Below are 20,471 nucleotides of genomic sequence, written 5' to 3'. Positions count from 1 at the left end.
AAAAATTGGTTGGTTGGCTGCCCGACAGGTTTTCGCTCTCACAGGTTAAACACATGTCAAAAACATGTGTGGAGGATTTAGAGTGTGATGACGGGGGAATTGTTGTAGGAAACAATTTTATTACTTTGTGTTAGTGGACAAATATGCTTAAATGAATATTAGTTAAAATTAGAAAGTATAATTACATATTCATTGTATGAAACCGTGTATTTTATGTACTCATATGAATGATTAACCAGTATTTACCCATGTAGTAAACAGTTTAGATCCTGCACACTAACTGGCATGTTGACTCAGTATTTACACCTTTCTAAATTCTTAAACATTTAACATTGAACAGAGGTGCACTTAGGCTTTTACCAAGCTTACATAAATTATAAATGTTAGCCAGGGTGGGGCTGAACTTCATTTTGACCCTGGAGTCCATTAGGGACTCCCCTAAATTTTGGTGACATGAAAAAAGGCGTGGGAAAGGAAAGGTATTTGTCACCCTCCTAATAATGAATGTTTTTGGGGTCAACAGGGTGCATTTGAAACTGGCACGAGAGAGCTGAGTACTAACATGTCTTGTTATGCATAATAATATATGTTAATCAGCCAGAAACGCCTTACCAGCAGGGATATACGTCATAGGGGGTATAACTGTGGAGTCAGATCGGGGAGAGGTCAGAACTTTACTTGGAAAGAGTATTACACTGTTTTTCATGTATTGTTCTCTTGGATCCAATATTGTTAAATAAATACTTTGATTTGCTTTGAACTTCACTCAACTGGTTTCTGCAACGCTTCCGGAACGAGCACGTCTCCCCGAAGAGGTAGGGTGTATTTTGGACCTTTTGGATATTTTTAAATTTTAGTTACTTTGAGAACGGTCCAAAAGAACATTTTAATCTTCACTTCCTAAATATAGTTGAAGAAAATGTTAAATCAGTTAAATGTTTGTTGACAGTTGTGGTTTTTTTAATCACTACAGTTGAATGCTGCTGTTTTGCACTTTGCCGAGTATTTGTTTATTTTATTATCCAGAAATGGATGATTATTTTAATTTAATAAGCTATTTTGTAATACCTACCTTTTGGGTTCCACTGGCTATACTTCAGAGTTTACAAGTGATTTTTATTAAGGTGTTTAAATAAAAATCCAGTTATTTATACAATTGAATGTGTGAGTGCAATCAGTGAGATATTACAAGACAGCCATAAAAACAAATGGCCATTGCAATACTATTTATTATTTGTAATATTGAAAAATAATGTTTTGTCCATATAGTAATGTAAAATGTAGGTAATATTGTTCTGTACCAGTGGAAAAATGTGGTAAAACAAAGAGCCATTTAGGAGCCGAAAGAGTCGGCTCTTTATGAAGAGCTGAGTTAAAAGAGCCGGCTCCCCAAAAAGAGCCGAAATTCCCATCACTACTTGCACTGAGGGTGAGTGTTTTTTTGTTTTTTTTTTGGTCTTTCAAATTTTGGTTCCGCCTATTTTGCCCCACCCCCACTACAATTTGATTGGTTATCTCTCTGAACCAATCATTTTTCTTTCTGCCCTCAGAACAAGTTTGTGTAACTTTTGTTTTCATAATCCAGTTTTCTGTATGTTGATAGGTGGACGTGTGGTTAGTGAGGTACCCACTACCACACGCTCCATTTAAACAATGGTAACATGTTTAAAAATACAGCTGTTAAAATTTGCACCCACACTGATGCCGGCGTTTCCCACTTTCACATCCATTATTAGGGACCAGTTTGGAACACGCACATTGTTCTTAATGGCCCTTTATTGGAGGTTCCGGGGTGGAAGATGTCTGTTTTAGAAGGAGGGGTGTAATTTATCTCTAACATGACGGTGGTATTTACATTGTGCATGTTTTAAATTCTCAGTTAAATATTATGAACAATGTGATGTATTTGGGTGCTTGATGTTATTTTAAAGGCATGAAAAGTGATTTTTGTTTCTTTAGAAACTGCATGTTCCTGGTTAACCGTACCTTCACGGATGGTATATCCCAGGTAATGTTAATGAGGGGAAGGTATTTAAGCATGGGGTGTGTGGAGGAAAGTTGAGTTGGAGTGGGCCAGCTTGGGAAGAGGCTGCACCAAAGATAGTGCAAGGAATTTGTGTTTCTTTTTATTTTTAATTTTTTTCTCTCTTTCTCTTTGTTTGTGATATGTGGGTATAGGCAATATTACCCAATAAAACAAAAAGAAAACTTACTGTAGTGACTGTACCTCTGCCAGTTATTGTACACCCAGCATCTTCACATAGCAGTAAACACAGCAGGAGAATATTTTATCTAAATATCCGTATATGTTTCAAATTATGATTTATTGATCAATTTCTGACACTGATCTGGAGACAGAGCAATCTACTGTTGAGAGGTCAGTAAAGTCTACATTTGTTAATGTTACGGCAGGTGGTGCATACGCTATATTCAGTGTGTCCTTATCTTTCAGGTCATTAGTTCTGGGTTAAATCTGGGTCTTTGTGCTGAAGGCTAATGTCCACTGAGATCCCAAATGCTTGCTTTACTGCTGCTTCCAACTTTGCATTTCATGTGGTATTTCAAGACGGTAAAGTTTCATTATTTCATGATCCAAGACTCCAACTTAACTCTAAATTTCACGGCTGCATCCATTTTAACTATGTATTCTTATAAAATGAGAAAACAATATTATTATAATTGTTATTATTAGTTATTTTTGTCATGCATTGTTTAGTGTTATTGTTTAGTCTTTTGTGTTTGTGAAATTGTATTCAGCTTTGAAGAGAATTAAAGAGAATTGAAAGAAGATATACATCAATACCACTTGAATTAGTACAACAAACATTCATTCGTTCATTATCTGTAACCACTTATCCAATTCAGGGTCGCGGTGGGTCCAGAGCCTACCTGGAATCATTGGGCGCAAGGCGGGAATACACCCTGGAGGGGGCGCCAGTCCTTCACAGGGCAACACAGACACACTCACTCACACCTAAGGACACTTTTGAGTCGCCAATCCACCTGCAACATGTGTTTTTGGACTGTGGGAGGAAACCGGAGCACCCGGAAGAAACCTACGCGGACACGGGGAGAACACACCAACTCCTCACAGACAGTCACCCGGAGCGGGTGACTGCGACACTACCTGCTGTGCCACCGTGCCGCCCAGTACAACAAACATTTACCATCTATTCCAGACAAATATGGTGCTTCAGCACCACTATACACCTTCCTGCAACTTTGTAGTCTGACAGTGGACAGACATCACTGAGATCCTTTTGTTCCACAAAAACTACAAGCTCTGCACTCTCCAACTCAAATCCTCGAACATGTTCAACATACAAGGAAATTAATACTTTAGCAATAAAATGAACCTTTTCTCTCAGAATTATGATCTGATGTATTTCAACAAAGTCTGGGTAGCCTGAGTCAGTGCTCAGAAAACTTTTTTATCAAGATATGGCATATTTGCTTAAGTATGGGTTGGAGCTACCACAAGTTCAACTATGTCTTTAAGACAAATGATTACATTCCATTCTGGATCATTCAATGGTATTTTGTGGCCTATCATTAGTGGGAGCAGCTTATTGAGGGTCCAGTTTTCATGGGAATTTCCTCCAATAGCCTTTCATGTGGAGAATGTAATGGGAATGGCCTGTGAACAGTCTGTCTTATCTCCCCACCTGTAGGGAAACAATTTGATTGTGTTGTTAAGCTCTTCAAGTGTGACATATCTTTTGGCACAAATCACTAAGGCACAGTGCCAATTCCATGGGAATAATCCCCCCAAAAAGGCTATGCAAGATATCAGGTGGATATCCTTCAACCATGTGAAAATGACTCTGTCAATTAGCAAGGACTTTTCACATTTCAATGAGTTGGTGCAGGGCTTTCCTGTATGGTCTGAACATTAACAGAATAATCCTTTGTTTGCATGTGGAAAGCATCTAATTTCACTTCCTTTTCTTGAATGTGCATCAAGGTTGTCAGCAACTACATGAAAATACAGTCCCTTTGATAGTTTCTGTCAGGAACGAGGGGCGGATATAAGGAGGGCGGACGCACTCGCTAAAACACAGTTCTTTAATAAAGGGAGGTAACCAAACAAAGCACGAAAACATACAGGGAAACAAGGCAGGCTAAATTAAACAAGGGAAGCTAAACAGGGCAAACGGGACTGACAGACTAAAGAGTAAACGAAGGAACGAGAGAGGAAAAGAAACTACGACACGAAACAACGACTAGGGAAACAGACACGGAGAAACTGTAGAGACAGACGGACAGACTCGAAAACACGACCGACTAGACATGAGAAAAGAGAAATGAGAAATGTACGACAAACAGGACGTGACACAAGAGGGCTTAAATACAGACACAAACGAGACACACCTGGACAGATAACGAGGACGGGCTGACACATGACACGGACGAGGAGGCGGGACGAGGGCGGAGACAAGGATATAAACAAAACATAGCCATGTGCGAATAAAGCACATGGCGGGGACAACAGACTGACAGGACGAAGGCGTGACAGATGCCCCCCCCAAGAACGCGCAACTCCCGGGCGCGTACTCCTAAACCCCCCAGGAGCTGGCACTGGAGAGGGCACGGAAAACAAGACAGGACAACAGACCAACGGGTGACAGGACTCAGGACAGGACGGGAACAGACACAGGAGCTGGGGACACGACAGGACCGAATATACGAGACGGGACATGGGACATGACAGGAGACTGACAAAGGGGGGCAGCAAGAGACGAGAACGGACTGGACAGGACAGGAGTGGACACATGGGACTTGACAGGGTTTTTGACATTGGACATGACAGAAGACGGGACAGGTGACAGAACTTGGTGCTGGGACTGGACGGGAGCAGAGACTGGTGACAAGACACTGGACAGGATAGGAACGTTAGACTGGACAGGGGTACTTGACTGGACAGAAGACAGGACAGGTGACATGACACTAGACTGGAACGGAGACGGGACTGGAGACTGGACAGGGGATTGAAAGGGAAACTGGACCGGAGACAAGACAGGTGACTGGACATTGGACGGATACGGGAACTGGACGTGAGACAAGACAGAGGGTTGAAACGGGGACTGGACAGGACTAACAGGGGACTGGACAGGAGACAAGACAGAGGGTTGAAACGGGGACTGGACAGGACTAACAGGGGACTGGACAGGAGACAAGACAGAGGGTTGAAACAGAGACTGGACCGGAGACGGGACTTGAGACTGGACAGGGATTTGAAACAGAGACTGGACCGGAGACAAGACGGGTGACTGGACATTGGACGGATACGAAGACTGGACATGACTAACAGGGGACTGAACCGGGGGTTGAAACATAGACTGGACAGGGCTGACAGGGGACTGGACATGAGACAAGACAGAGGGTTGAAACGGAGACGGGGCTTGAGACTGGACAGGGATTTGAAACAGAGACTGGACTGGACTTGGTAGGGGAACAGGGACCAAGACGTTTACGGGGACAGACATGAATACAGTAACAGGTACAGGGACAGAGACAAAGGCTGACACGGGTACTGGGACAAGGACAGAGACGGGAACCATGACAGGGACAGACAAGGGAACCAAAATAACAGGGCGGTGCCCAGGACTGGCTAATGTCTGTGTGGCAGTCTGAGGAACCAGCCTGGGCACAGTTCTGGGGATCGGCCCTGAAGTCCTTCGGGCCGACCTACGGACATGGACAGGAGAGGCCGTAGCCACAGTCACGGGGACAGGAGAGGCCGTAGCCACAGTCACGGGGACAGGAGAGGCCGTAGCCACAGTCACGGGGACAGGAGAGGCCGTAGCCACAGTCACGGGGACAGGAGCGGCGGTAGCCACAGTCACGGGGACAGGAGCGGCGGGCGCCGCCGCAGTCTCGGACACAGGAGCGGCGGGCGCCGCCGCAGTCTCGGACACAGGAGCGGCGGGCGCCGCCGCAGTCTCGGACACAGGAGCGGCGGGCGCCGCCGCAGTCTCGGACACAGGAGCGGCGGGCGCCGCCGCAGTCTCGGACACAGGAGCGGCGGGTGCCGCCGCAGTCTCGGACACAGGAGCGGCGGGTGCCGCCGCAGTCTCGGACACAGGAGCGGCGGGTGCCGCCGCAGTCTCGGACACAGGAGCGGCGGGTGCCGCCGCAGTCTCGGACACAGGAGCGGCGGGTGCCGCCGCAGTCTCGGACACAGGAGCGGCGGGTGCCGCCGCAGTCTCGGACACAGGAGCGGCGGGTGCCGCCGTCGTCTCGGACACAGGAGCGGCGGGTGCCGCCGTCGTCTCGGACACAGGAGCGGCGGGTGCCGCCGTCGTCTCGGACACAGGAGCGGCGGGTGCCGCCGTAGTCTCGGACACAGGAGCGGCGGGTGCCGCCGTAGTCTCGGACACAGGAGCGGCGGGTGCCGCCGTAGTCTCGGACACAGGAGCGGCGGGTGCCGCCGTAGTCTCGGACACAGGAGCGGCGGGTGCCGCCGCCATCACGGACACAGGAGCGGCGGGTGCCGCCATCACGGACACAGGAGCGGCGGGTGCCGCCATCACGGACACAGGAGCGGCGGGTGCCGCCATCACGGACACAGGAGCGGCGGGTGCCGCCATCACGGACACTGGAGACCCTGCGACGACGTCCACGGAGGCAGGGGAACCTGCAGCGACGTCGTCCACGGACCTGAGGGGGTAATCCTCCAGCGAGGGGGGAACTCCAGCACGGTTCTTCCGCCGACTCTTTCGATTCCCGCTGGCGCAACTACTCGATTCCCGAGTCGACTCCTCCGCTATAGGATCCGGAGCAGCGCCAGGCAGGAGCTGGAGCCGGCGACTCCATTCCGAGGCCGCTTTCAAAGCCTCCCCCACAGGATCTTTGGGGCCTGTGCGGAATGGAGTCCGGCGAACGGCACATCCCTTGAGATAATAGTCTGTGCTAGCTGCGTCCTGGGGGTCGTACATTCTGTCAGGAACGAGGGGCGGATATAAGGAGGGCGGACGCACTCGCTAAAACACAGTTCTTTAATAAAGGGAGGTAACCAAACAAAGCACGAAAACATACAGGGAAACAAGGCAGGCTAAATTAAACAAGGGAAGCTAAACAGGGCAAACGGGACTGACAGACTAAAGAGTAAACGAAGGAACGAGAGAGGAAAAGAAACTACGACACGAAACAACGACTAGGGAAACAGACACGGAGAAACTGTAGAGACAGACGGACAGACTCGAAAACACGACCGACTAGACATGAGAAAAGAGAAATGAGAAATGTACGACAAACAGGACGTGACACAAGAGGGCTTAAATACAGACACAAACGAGACACACCTGGACAGATAACGAGGACGGGCTGACACATGACACGGACGAGGAGGCGGGACGAGGGCGGAGACAAGGATATAAACAAAACATAGCCATGTGCGAATAAAGCACATGGCGGGGACAACAGACTGACAGGACGAAGGCATGACAGTTTCCCCAAAGCCAGGAATCAAAATACCATCTTATTACAGTTTAGCTAAGTCATCTAAGAGTGGCTTAAGAACTTCTGTGTAGCCAATTTTTTTAATATCATTAACTTTGCACAAAGTGCAAGATACACTGAAGTGAGGGATGACCAAAAACAGGATGGGACATCTGCCAATATACAGTACACAGACGTTATCTTATGTTTTTTTTCCCTAGATGTTTCTCAGGGATTAAATACCACAAAAACATCTACATATAGGAATAGAGATTCTACGGACTTCAGAATAAAAGTCACTCTCTCTGTAAATGGCACCATCATGGAAGGATCTGCACTGGGAATACTTGTGCATCCATAATCTTTGAGGAACTTTTCCCTGATATTTTCATTGCTCAGAATTTGTTTTAAAGATTCAAAAATTTGAACATAATGAAAACTCTATCTTCATTTGGATCAAGAACATATTCAACTGGCTCCACAATGTCAAACCTTTGTATGAAATACTGTCTTCTCTTGAAAGCTGACGACAGAGGACCAGCTTTGCGATGATGGTGTCATCAATGGCAAGACTCTTCTTTTTTAAGTGTGATTCAACAGTGTCTCTGATAATTGGCATGGATGCTGATGACACAAACTTTAGCTCATCTACTAATTCATCTATACACCTTTTAGAAACATTATGCACACTTTCCAGTTTAAGCAGGAAGGAAGCAAAATTGTCTACAATTAAGTGCCTGTCATCCTTTTCCATAGAATGTGCATCTGAGCTTGTTCCTTCCACACTATCATCATCATCAATATTCTCACCTTGAGCAGCTTCAGAGTTATCAGGTCCAACAGTTGGTTCAACATTTTCCAGAAGAACAGTTCCTTTAAAAACACTAACTGTATGAGGTGTGTGCTTTCTGTTTTTGTATATTTTAAATGTTCCATAAATATTGGTTTGAAAATTGCATCCTTTAAACATACAATCAATAGTCTCATTACTTTTAAGGTGATGGCCAACGTGTTCAAAATATTCTCTCTCTCTTGGAAACCCTGGTGATCTACCCACCAGGCATGTAAAAAACTGGATAGCCTCAGATCTTTGTGACTGACATTCCACATGGATAGTGATATTTTTGCTCTTGCAGCTTCCAATTCATGGCAGACCTTTATAATGGTGGTTTTGCATTACACTGGTCCAGCTGGGCAAGTCTCTCAGTTGAATGTGGCAATTACACCCCACACCAGCAAAGAGTTTCATGTGTTCACCCAGTGGCTGTGTGGTTTCCTTTGGCTGCTTCTTTTGGAACCCTCTTGGCTCCAAGTTATATTATTAACCTATCTAAGTTTACAATTGTTTTTTTCAAATGTGCACTGTGCTCTTTTGGCTGTCCCTTTTTATTATGTTTGTATTATTATACACTAAGTATTGGGCAACAGCACCAAGTTGAAAGTCATTTTGGAGCTTTTAACTGAAATGCATTTATTTAATAAATGTATGTATGATTATAACCCTGTATGTATGCATTTCACCTTGTGCTATTTCAAGAGAAGTCAAGTTTGTAAACGTTTTCGTCATTAAAATAAAGTCTTCAAACTTGCTACCAATGAAACAGAACAGGTGCAGAAATGATTAAAGGCTAAATACTTCCCTGATACAAACAGATATATGATAAGTGTAAAGTTGACCATAAGCTTTATTTGCATAATGATTAAAGAATAGAATTAATGAAGTTGAAGAAATATTGTGATTTCTTTAATATGACTGGGTGTGTCACTAAATGTTACATATTCATGTTTGTACATCATCAGAAATCCCATGAGCTGTTTAAAGTCAGTAAATAAAAAGACGCCTGGCCTGGAATTTGTTTTGCTCCAAACATGAAGTTCCTTTGAAATGAAAAGACTAAATAACAGTATTGGGGTTTGCTAATGTTTGAAAGTTTATATTAAAACCCTCCTGGGATATGCTTTAATCCCAATATTTTGAACATGTAAATGGTATCAATGCAGCAAAATATTTGTCTTTTCAGGGTTGTAATGGCAATAGATTAAGTGTGGAAAAAGATGTGACAGTCATAGGTTTTGTAAGTGAACAATATATAAAGATAGATTAATATTTTTTTGCTGACCACTTTTGCTCGTTTTTTCTTGCTTTGTTTGATCAACTGTTGTGTGATATTTCAATGGAAAACCTGACATATAATAGCCCTGTTTTGCAGTTGGAGGGACTGGTAATCTCTGAGCATTATATTTATCCTACATTTCTTTCCTTACTGTTTGCGTATGTGTTCATTGTAATATCTAACACTGGAATCATCCTGCTAATAACAATGGAAAGAGGTTTACATGAACCTATGTACCTTCTCTTCTGTAACCTTCCATTTAATGATGTGTTTGGAAACTCTGTTGTTGTCCCTCGATTAATGATGGACATATTGAAGCCAGACTCGGAACACTACATCAGTTATGTAGATTGTGTTACCCAAGCTTTCGGTTCAGTTGTGCTTCCCACGCTATACTTATGGTTATGGCCTTTGACCGTTATGTTGCCATTTGTAATCCACTGCAATACACAACTCTTATGACTACTAAAATGGTGGCCAAACTTACTGCATCAACCTGGGCTGTGACACTGCTGCTCGTTTGTATTTTGTTAAGTCTCACACTAAGGCTGAATCGATGTGGAACATTCATAGCAAACCCATTCTGTGATAATGCATCACTCTTCAAACTCTCATGTGAAAGTTCTGAAATTAATAACATTTATGGCCTTGTGTACACCGCAGCTGCAGCTGGCTGTTCCATTGCAACTATTGGACTTACTTATTCAAAAATAGCAGCTGTCTGTCTATCCAGCAAAAATAAATCTCTAAACAGCAAGGCTTTGAAAACCTGTAGCACACACTTGACTGTCTATATGATCATGTGGTCATGTGGGTGTACCACGTTTATACTGCATCGTTTCTCCGGTGTTGCAGAGTACAGGAAAGCAGTAGCCCTGCTTTTCCATATGGTCCCAGGTATTCTGAATCCTCTCATATATGCTCTGAAGTGTACTGAAATAAGACATGTTATATTAAAGATTTTACTTTCAGAAAATCTGATACTAAGATGAAAATATTCATCCCAAAGGATTCTCCTTTTCAGTTTCATTAGGTATAGTACTAAAAGGTAATGGTTATAATTTTAACATGACAATCTTGGTTATGTTGTCAATGTATAACCCTTTAATAATGATGAATAGTTATCTTTTTTGTGAGAGAAAATAAAATACTGAACATTAATTTTATAACATTTTTAGTTTAAGGTACTGAAGACAGAATTGTTTAAGCAGTTGTATGCTTTCTATTGTACCATATTTGAACACTGGCAGAGGTTTTAATATTGTCACATGAAAAACATAGAAACATAGAAAAATAACATTTGTTTGGATAAATGATTCTCAATTTGACTGTGCATGCTTTTTCAATGTATTTATCCTATTAAATTTTGCACACTGCAAATTGTCTAATGTCAAACCTCTTGTCTAAAATGTGCTTATACACTACAGTGGATTTATTAGTGAGGATATGTATGTTAAAATGTTCCAAATTGATGGCAGTTGATGCTGAAAGTAGTTAGTGTGGTAGAGCACTAATATATATTATATATATTTTTATATTATATATTTATATATATATTTGAACCAGGATGCAATACCGCTTGTCTGGTGCATAATCTGTTGATTGCTGTATATACACAGCTCTCCTCAGTGATGCAACAGCTGCATTTTGAACAGATATGTTGCAAAGCTTTTTTAATTTTTGCTCTCTTTTTGTGTCATTTTCCAGTCTACAGACCCCTTTTCCAGAAATGTTGGGATGCCTAGCTAGGGTTGGGTGGTTTAACAGTAATACTGTATACTGCTGTAAAAATGTGGATGGTATTTTAAAATGAGGCAGATATTTATGACGTCTGTAGGGTGTGTCAGATTTCTGTTTCATGTTTTTAATACAAGGATGTAAAGTTAATTTGTGTGCATTTAGGAAAGCCACAGGAACTACTTACAGGGAGCTTACTCACAGTTGATGTCACACTTTGAAAACGGGTGGAAAAAAATCACAAGCCCAATAGCCAAATGCAGTTGTGAGTTAAGTGCTGAGTTTGGTTTAAAAGAGAGGAATGAAGTTGTAAAGAAACAAAATAAACAGAAGACACTTTGGCTTTGACACAGAAGGCTTTGTCCTCTGAAAATGTTTATGAGTCTCAGTTCACTGGAAAATCATTTGCTGCGGTGTGATAAACCCCAAGCGCCTGTTTTCTGGCCAGCTATGCTTCTAAAAAGCCTATAGCCACTTCTTATTTTGCTTATTTTCGAACGTTTTTTTGGCCAGCACCAGTCGCTGAAATTTGCTTTCTCTGAGATGTTTATATATATATATATATATATATATATATATATATATATATATATATATATATTTAATTCGATATAGTACAATGACAATATTTCAAATGTTAAAACATTTGGAATGTGGAACATTTATAGCAAATCCATTCTGTGTAATGCATCACTCTACAAACTCTCATGTGAAAGTTCAGCAGTTAATACCATTTGTGGTCTTGTTTTCACAGCATCTGCAGCTGGCTGTTCCGTCACAACTATTGGGATTACTTATTCAAAAATAGCCACTGTCTTTCTATCCAGCCAAAATAAATGTCTAAACAGCAAGGCTTTGAAAACCTGTAGCACGCAATTGACTTTCTATATGATCATGTGGTCATGTGGGTGTATCACTTTTATACTGCATCATTTCTCCGGGTTTGCAGAGTATAGGAATGCAGCAGCCCAGCCTTTCTATACTGTCCCATATAGGGATATTTTCAGCAATTTCAGTTAGGTATATCATATAGCAGACAAACAAAGTGATATTTCAGAAGTTAAATGAACTTTATACGATTTACAGAAAGTGTGCAATAATTATTTAAACAAAATTAAGCAGGTGCATAAAGTTTTATTGATTTGAATACATTTAGCACTAATTACTGGAACACAAAATTTGTTTTGTAAACTCACTGACCGTTGACCTACATACACAGGTGAATCCAATTATGAGAAAGGGTTAAGGTTGCCATTTGCAAGTTTTTCTCCTCTTTGCATCTTGTCTGAAGAGTGGCAACATGGGAGCCCCAAAACAACATCATGGATTAGGGGAAAGATACTGTCAGGAATGAGGGACGAACTTGACTGAGGCGGACGCATACGCTAATAACACAGACTTTATTATAGAACAAACTAACAAACAAAGACAGGCATACTAGATAAGGAAACACACAACACAACTTGGCTAGGGAAAGGAAATGGGTATGGATACCGATACACGAAACAGTACAAAGAACAATGAACGCCAACCAGGAAGTGAGGGAAAGGGACTTAAATACCAGAACAAACTAGACACACCTGACACAGATAACGAGGGTAAAGAAGGTGGAACAGAGGCGGGACAAAGGCGGAGAAATGGACAATGACAGACAAACAGAGCCACATGGCAGGGGAAAACAAACAAGAAAGGGCCAGGATGTGACAGATACAAAAAGCTATCTCAGAGATTTCAGCTGTCATTTCCACTGTGAGCAACATAGTGTGGAAATAGAAGACCACAGGCACAGTTCTAGTAAAGGCCTGAAGTGGCAGGCCAAGAAAAATCTCAGATAAGCAGAGGCAAAGAATGGTGAGAAAAGTCATAGTCAGCCAACATAATCTTGCTGTAGATGGTGTCACTGTGCATCGTTCAACTATTCATCCTACTTTGCACAAGGAGAGGCTGTACGGGAGAGTAATGCAGAAGAAGAATTTTCTGTGCACATGCCACAAACAGAGTCACCTGAGGTATGCTAAAGCACATTTGGACAAGCCAGCTTCATTTTGGAATAAGGTGCTGTGCACTGATGAAACAAAATTGAGTTATTTGGACATAACAAGGGGCGTGTGGCCAGTGCAGGTACTGGGAATCTTTTTGAAATTGAGGGTTGCATGGATTCCAGGCAATATCAGCAGATTCTTGAGAACAATTTTCAAGAATCAGTACCTGTTTGTACGGCTTTCCCCACCATCGTATACAACTACCAGCCACCAGCTGTGGACTTGTGAGTATCCATACATCCGCAAGGCACCTCTCACCCTGTACAACTCTTGAGTAAGAGAGAGACCAACTCCTACTGAGAAGTTTGGTTCTGTCATTTTCCAGTCTACAAATGTCAATTCCTGTAATTTGCTAGTACAGACCATGCCCGTATAGGCTGGAACTGGGAGGTGAACTCAGAAGCCTTTGGGGAGGAGTTCAGGTTGGCCCCATTAGATAGATGAATATGAGAAATCAGTGGAGATGGGGTAGAGTTGGGAGCAAGTTTGTCCAATGCGGAAATTACGTGAGTATGCAGGGTTTATATACGGTTGAGGGGAGGAGTTCGGGCATGGTCTTACTCCCAAAATTATGTCATTACATAACTTCACTTTGCTAGTACAGACCACGCCTGTAAAGGTTGGAACCCGGGTGGTGAACTCAGAAGTCTTTGGGGAGGAGTTTAGGTTGGCTTCTGAATGCGTATGAAGCCAGACACCAAAAATTACAGTCTAGTCATTAAGTGCTACAGAATGGACAAGTTGAGGTACTCTGGCCAAGGGTTTGGTTGGTGTCCTGAATCATGAGTAGGTTAATCAAAGGCGTTAGTGAGTCAGCAAAAGAACTGGCTTAAATAAACTAGTGCATGACTGAGCACTGTGTGAGATGGTAGAAGAATAGCATTAGGTTGAGTAAATTGAAGGTCATTTATTGATTATACTGAAAGAAATTCTAGCGTAATGGGGGATGGCATGAGTGGAATTCAAGTACTCAAATTGCGCAGCGATAAAGGAGTAGTGGTTGCGCAATGCGATGGATCATCGCACCAGCGAAAATCAAATTTATTTGACAGGTGAGGGGATGACAGGTGAGGTGAAATAAGAAGCCTCAAAAGGACAGCTGCTGGTCAGCACTCCAGGAACAGTGAGACACAAAGAAGGCAGCTTGTTGCATCAAACTCTGAAAAAGACTAATTTCAAAAGGTGCTGAGGAGCTCAAGCATTGTGGCAATAAAAAAAAAAGGTAGAAAGTTGACTCAAGTATGGCAGAAATGCCCAAATGGTGAAAAGCAGGTGCCAGAGGACAGGCAGCTTGTGAGAAGGTTAATTGAATTTGAGGTGGAATCACGTACCTGGAGTGCCAGGCAGGGAGGCTGGTCCATCAATCACCGAAATCACGGAAATGGCAAGGGCTGGAAATTTGGGGCTAGGCACTGTAGTGGAAATAGTTATGCACACGTCACAGTGGCATACATACTACATAGCGGAGTCAATGATAATTAATTATTATTTGACTAATAATTAATTATTTAATTCATTTTTGTTAAGCTCAGTGTTTGGGAGTCATTGAATAATATGTAGTGTCTTTACCTGTCCAATTTTAGCTTGGACAAGTAGGTCATCTTGTTAGATGACTTTACATATTATATAGCAGAATTAGCTAGAATTAATTATTATTAATGACTTATGCTCATTGACCCGCCATAAGTTCTTGGCTCCGAAATTGAATCTGAACTAGAAGTTATAATTCTGTACAAGAAAGCTGCACACACAAACAAATAACCAAGGATTGGTTTTATCACACAACTGGTTTATTAATTGTAATATCAAATAATGAATATCGATTATACATTCATATAATTAAATGGATTACAGGGATACATGAGGGAACAGAGAGATTAATATATGAGGGAATTTCTCTATGATAATTATCCTAAATTCTAGAAAGGCTATAATTTATCCCAGCAAAGCATTCCGCACCACTCCTTAGCTATGAAGAAATGAAACCATGTGGAGATGTTGGTGTTCTGAAGTTCTCTGTGGGAATTCTCCATCATCGCTGATCTGCCGCCTTGTGAGAGACACGTCCATGCCAGTCTCTCCTGGGCCTTTTTCTCAGAAGGTCTTTCTGAGGGTGTGTGTGGCCTTCTTCGTCGCTGGTCCTGAAGCTTTTGTCATCACTTTGAGGGTCAGAGGTCTCCTTCATCATCCTTCATTCATTCATTCATTCATTCATTCATTCATTCATTCAGAGTTCTCTGGCTGTGCTGTTGAATTTTTGCTGGAATAACTACAGTCCTTTTTACTATAGTTTTCTAATAGAGATAAAGTTAAAATAGAGCTTCTATCTGGACCACGCTTGAGGGGCCCAAGACTATTTAAGAGAGCCATAAGACAGTCTGACACCTGCAGAGGGTTGGAGAGTCATTTCAAAACCTGAGTCATTTCTCTCTTTAGCCTTGAAAATGGCTTAAAAAGAGAAAAAGTGTGAAGTGAAGCGAAGGGGTGTGAAAAGAGCGAGCGTCATTTGGCACCACAGGGTTCTTAACCAGAGTTTAGAAAACCCACCTTGAATACCTGATTGGTCCTCGAGGATTGGAGCGTCTCTTGCTCCTGATCCCGGTTTCCTGGACCTTGGTAGTGACATCACATAAAATGTATGACACTTGACAAGACAAAGACGATTCCTGTTGAATGACCATCCCAAGATTTTGAATAGTACTTTTGCAGTATAAACAATTATATGTTAACAACAAAGCAATATCATTAAGACAAACCATGTTTTACATAATTCTTAACCAAATAATACACAGAGTACATGGCTGCCTTGGTTCTACATAAGTTTATATAAAAATGTCATTTAAAACCTATGTAAATTAATTCCATTCCTTCAGATTTGTCTAAAACGGAATTCATTTCACACAGTAGTACACATAGGCAACTTGTTCATCAGGTAAACAAAAGAATTAAGGAATGTGTGATTCTTTTGTTTAACAATCTTTCAAAATGTGTGAGAAGACAGTTTTAATCAAGGTTGAGCCTGTGTGTCTCTTTGCATTCTGAAAGATTTTTCTTTTGACCCTGTGTCTTAAACTGTTCTGAAAAGGGCCTATAGTGTCAGTTGTATGACCCTCTCTGGGTAATCTCACATTCCATCTGGCTTGTGTGGCTTGGAGATGTCTCTGAAAATACAGAAAAATCTTTCAGCATATTAAGATAACTTTGGCATATTAAGTCCCCAAAAATTATAATATCTTTTATTAAAAATTAATAATCTGTTCATCTTCACTTCATGAAGAGGACGGGCTGTAAAGGAAGAGGCAGGGTGCAGTGAAAACGCAAGAGGAGGTGATTAGGATGAAGATTTGTGGCAGCACCTGAAAAGAGGATGGATAGCTGGAAAAGTGTAGGCAGTACAGCAGCAGAGGGGAGGGGTTGGGACAATAATTCACAGCATCACTTGAAAAGAGAGAGCATGAGCTGGAAGCTGGAGGGTGGAGTACAGGAGGTCTTCTGCACAGCAGCAGAGAGGTCAGGATGAGGATCTGCAGCAGCACCTGAAAAGAGAATGTGAGAGTTGTATTCAGAGGCTGGGTATGGCACGGCCGCAAGGACACAAGCTGTTGAATTAGAAGCTGGGAGGGTGAGGGGAGGAAAAGAGCAGAGAGGGGCTGCATCTAATTGGGTGCAATGCTGTCAATCAAGGCAGTGTTCCAAGGGAAGAAGGTGCAGATTCAGAATGAATGCTTAAACATGCTTTCTGGTATCCATCTTGGCAAGCACTGTGGGTGAACTAGTGCCCTGGAAATGTGCAGAAATATTGCAGGTTCCAAGCCATTTTCTAGTGCAGCTTAGATAGAAATATTAGAGGCACTGACATGTGAGACAGCAAAGACAAAAAGACATTGAGGCTAATGCCTTCCAGTTCAGACAAAACCAGGAAGAGTAATAGGACGAGGAACACTCAATCAGGGGCATAGAGTTGGGAGAGAAGATGATATGACGTTATCACATTGCTATGCAGGGGCTCCATACACTGGCAGTGGAGGTGAGAGACAAGAAAGATTCCTCTCTTTAGTTGAATGAACGAAGGGGAGGTCGTTGTTTTGGAGCACGTTACTGGAATGCTGAGGCTGTTCTGCCAGAGAAAGAGGAAATGGGAGGCTTGAGGCCTCGCCAGCGGCTGAGATAGAGGTGGGGTTTCACCCTGGATGCTGTAGGCTGCGGTAGGAGAAGCCGGGTCTGCACTGCACAGCTTGTAGATGTTTTAGGGCTGGGGAAGCAGCCATGACGACCGCAGATTTGCATTGCCCAAACATGAGGCAGTCCCGTAGCAGTGTAGCCGGTGATGGAGGTAGGTGGAGGCTCGAAGCTGTGAGCCGGAGTGCGGAGAAGTGGGAACAGAAACAGGAGAGAGTAGAGGATGGGCGCAGATCTGGAGTGGGAAAGACCGAAACGCGCCGCAGAGTTTATAGCAGGAAGCAGGCGCGACAACAGCTGAACAAAGCCCCAAATACAAGTCCATCCCGTGAGCCAAATACAGCGAGTTTGTCCAGCATAGAAATTATGTGAAATTGCAGGGTATATATAGGGCTGAGGGGAGGAGTTCCGGAATGGTCTTACTCCCAAAATTATGTTATTACATAACTTCACTTTTGGGAACTAGCAAGATGTAAATATGAAGAGAAAGCATTTATGTGCTATTTATATAAGCTTTATTTTTTAGTTCAAAATTTTACAATGACAATATTTCAAATGTTTTAACTTTTTTATTATTTAATTAATTTTTTTTATATGTGCTCATTTTAATATTGATTTTAGCAGCATGTTGCAAACATTTTGGGACCGGGCAACAAAAGGCTGATAAATCTGTAAATCTACAAAAATATTGTTTATTGGCACAAAAAAGCATCTCAGTGGCCAAGTCGTTCAGAAGTAAAAATACTGAAGGGTTTACCACTTTATGAAATTCTGAATGGACATATAATGCAACAACTTAAAAATAATATTTCTAAACTTTAAAATTGTAAAGAATCCTAAATCATAAAAAGATAAAGATAATCTAAAGAAATCTCTAAATTCAAAACAACAAAATTCAAACATTTATAGAGTGTTGTTAAAAGATAAGATGATGATGCAACACAGTGGTAAACATGACCCTGTCCCACCAATTTTGGAAGTGTATTTAAATACAAAATGGCCAAATAATTTTCAAAAACAAAACACTTTCTCATTTTCAACATTGAAATTTTGTCTTTCTAGTTTTCAGTTAAAAATAATGGTTCACTGGTTTGCACATGATTGAATGTTGTTTTTATTTACATTTGGCAGTGTCCCAACTTTTTGGGAAATGTAGTTGTACATTGGACTCAACATTTTTTAGAGAATCCCACTGCATACATGATTGAAGGATATTTCCATCAAACACACACAGACACACACTCAAATATGCTAAATATGTATGTAAACTGGACCATAATTGTAATTCCATAATGATTTATATGGTCTAATTAACAAGAATCAATAAATCATCCAATTTCTTGAATTTAACATGTCAGAGCAGGCAAAAAAATTTTAATCAGTGCAGAAATACATCAATAACAGGAGTAAAAACATGCATATCCATGTTTGTACACCTGGCAAACAAAACACTGCTGTAATGGCACTCCGTCAGGTGTCCCATTGGATTTTTTGAGTCAGTAAATAAAAGGACGGCTTGTCTGGCATTTAATAAAATGATGCTCCAGTTCTGAAGGTCTTCGACAACAACAACAAAAAAAATAATAATTACAGTGCTGAGGTTTGCTAATGTTTTTGATAAGCCAAAATTCTTTTAAATGAAAGATATTTAAAGAAAGATTTACTTATTAATGAGTTGTGTTTGCATTGAATGTTCATTTGCCTTATTTAATTTGCTGCTTTATAATATTTTTTCAATGGAAAACCTGACATTTAATAGCCCTGTGTTGCAATTGGAAAAACTAATAATTTCTGAGAATTATTTTTATCCTACTTTTTTTTTCTTTCTTATTGTTTATGTCATTATTATAGTATCTAACATAGGTATCATTCTGCTCATAACAATGGAAAGAAGCCTACATGAACCTATGTACCTTCTCTTCTGTAACCTTCCCTTTAATGATGTGTTTGGAAACACTATTATTGTGCCTCGATTAATGGTGGACATGATAAGACCCACATCTGAACTCTACATCAGTTATATTGAGTGTGTTACACAAGCTTTTGGCTACCACGTATACACTTGTGCCTCTCACACTATTCTCATGGTTATGGCATTTGACCGGTATGTTGCCATTTGTAATCCATTACACTACACAAATATTATGACTAATAGAATGCTGGCTAAATTGACTGCATCTGCCTGGGGGGTGGCACTGCTCCTTGTGAGTATATTGTTAGGTCTCACAATACGGCTGAGTCGTTGTAGAACATTAATAGCAAATCCATTCTGTGACAATGCATCTCTTTTCAAACTCTCTTGTGAGAATACTTACATTAATAACATTTATGGCCTTGTGTACACAGCAGCTGTATCTGGTTGTTCTATTGGAATTATTGGAATGACTTATTCAAAAATTGCATCCGTTTGCCTCACTTGTAAAAATAAGTCTCTAAACAACAGGGCTTTGAAAACCTGCAGCACACACCTGACTGTCTATTTAACAATGTGGTTATGTGGGTGTATCATGTTCATACTCCACCGTTTCCCTGGTGTTGCAGAGTACAGGAAAGCAGCAGCCCTGCTCTTTCATATTGCACCTGGCATTCTGAATCCTCTCATATATGCTCTGCAGTGTACTGAAATCAGACATGTTATATTAAAGATTTTACATTTGAAAAAGGTGATGCCATAATATGTATGTTCTATTTTCATCATCAATTCTCTTATCCAGTTTCATTCAATGTCTACTAACAACAGTCAAACTGGTTCTGTTTTTATTTATTTATTTATTTTTAATTATGTATATGTGATGATGCTGATTATGCTATATAAAAAATGGATGGAAAAATGAATGGAACCTGACTACTGAATGTTTACTTGTATTCAAATATTATAGATTATATAATTAAATGATTGTACTCCCTTCTATAAACATTTTTATCAGTAATATCCATTTCAATATTCTTGCTTGTCCAT

The 20,471-nt window shown here is 41.4% G+C and overlaps 1 protein-coding gene and 1 pseudogene across 1 annotated transcript; both read left to right on the top strand.

Annotated features, from left to right (window-relative positions):
• Positions 1-9,614: 9,614 nt before the first annotated feature.
• On the top strand, positions 9,615-10,546 carry LOC136668468 (olfactory receptor 52N2-like; annotated as a pseudogene).
• Positions 10,547-19,248: 8,702 nt separating this feature from the next.
• LOC136668453 (olfactory receptor 8G17-like) lies at positions 19,249-20,187 on the top strand. Its single transcript, XM_066645978.1, has one exon. The coding sequence runs from the start codon at positions 19,249-19,251 to the stop codon at positions 20,185-20,187; it is 939 nt and encodes a 312-aa protein (XP_066502075.1).
• Positions 20,188-20,471: the final 284 nt, after the last annotated feature.

This window comes from Hoplias malabaricus, chromosome 15, assembly GCF_029633855.1.
Source record: "Hoplias malabaricus isolate fHopMal1 chromosome 15, fHopMal1.hap1, whole genome shotgun sequence".
NCBI classification, from domain to species: domain Eukaryota; kingdom Metazoa; phylum Chordata; class Actinopteri; order Characiformes; family Erythrinidae; genus Hoplias; species Hoplias malabaricus.
This window is presented reverse-complemented; position numbering and strand designations above follow the sequence as displayed.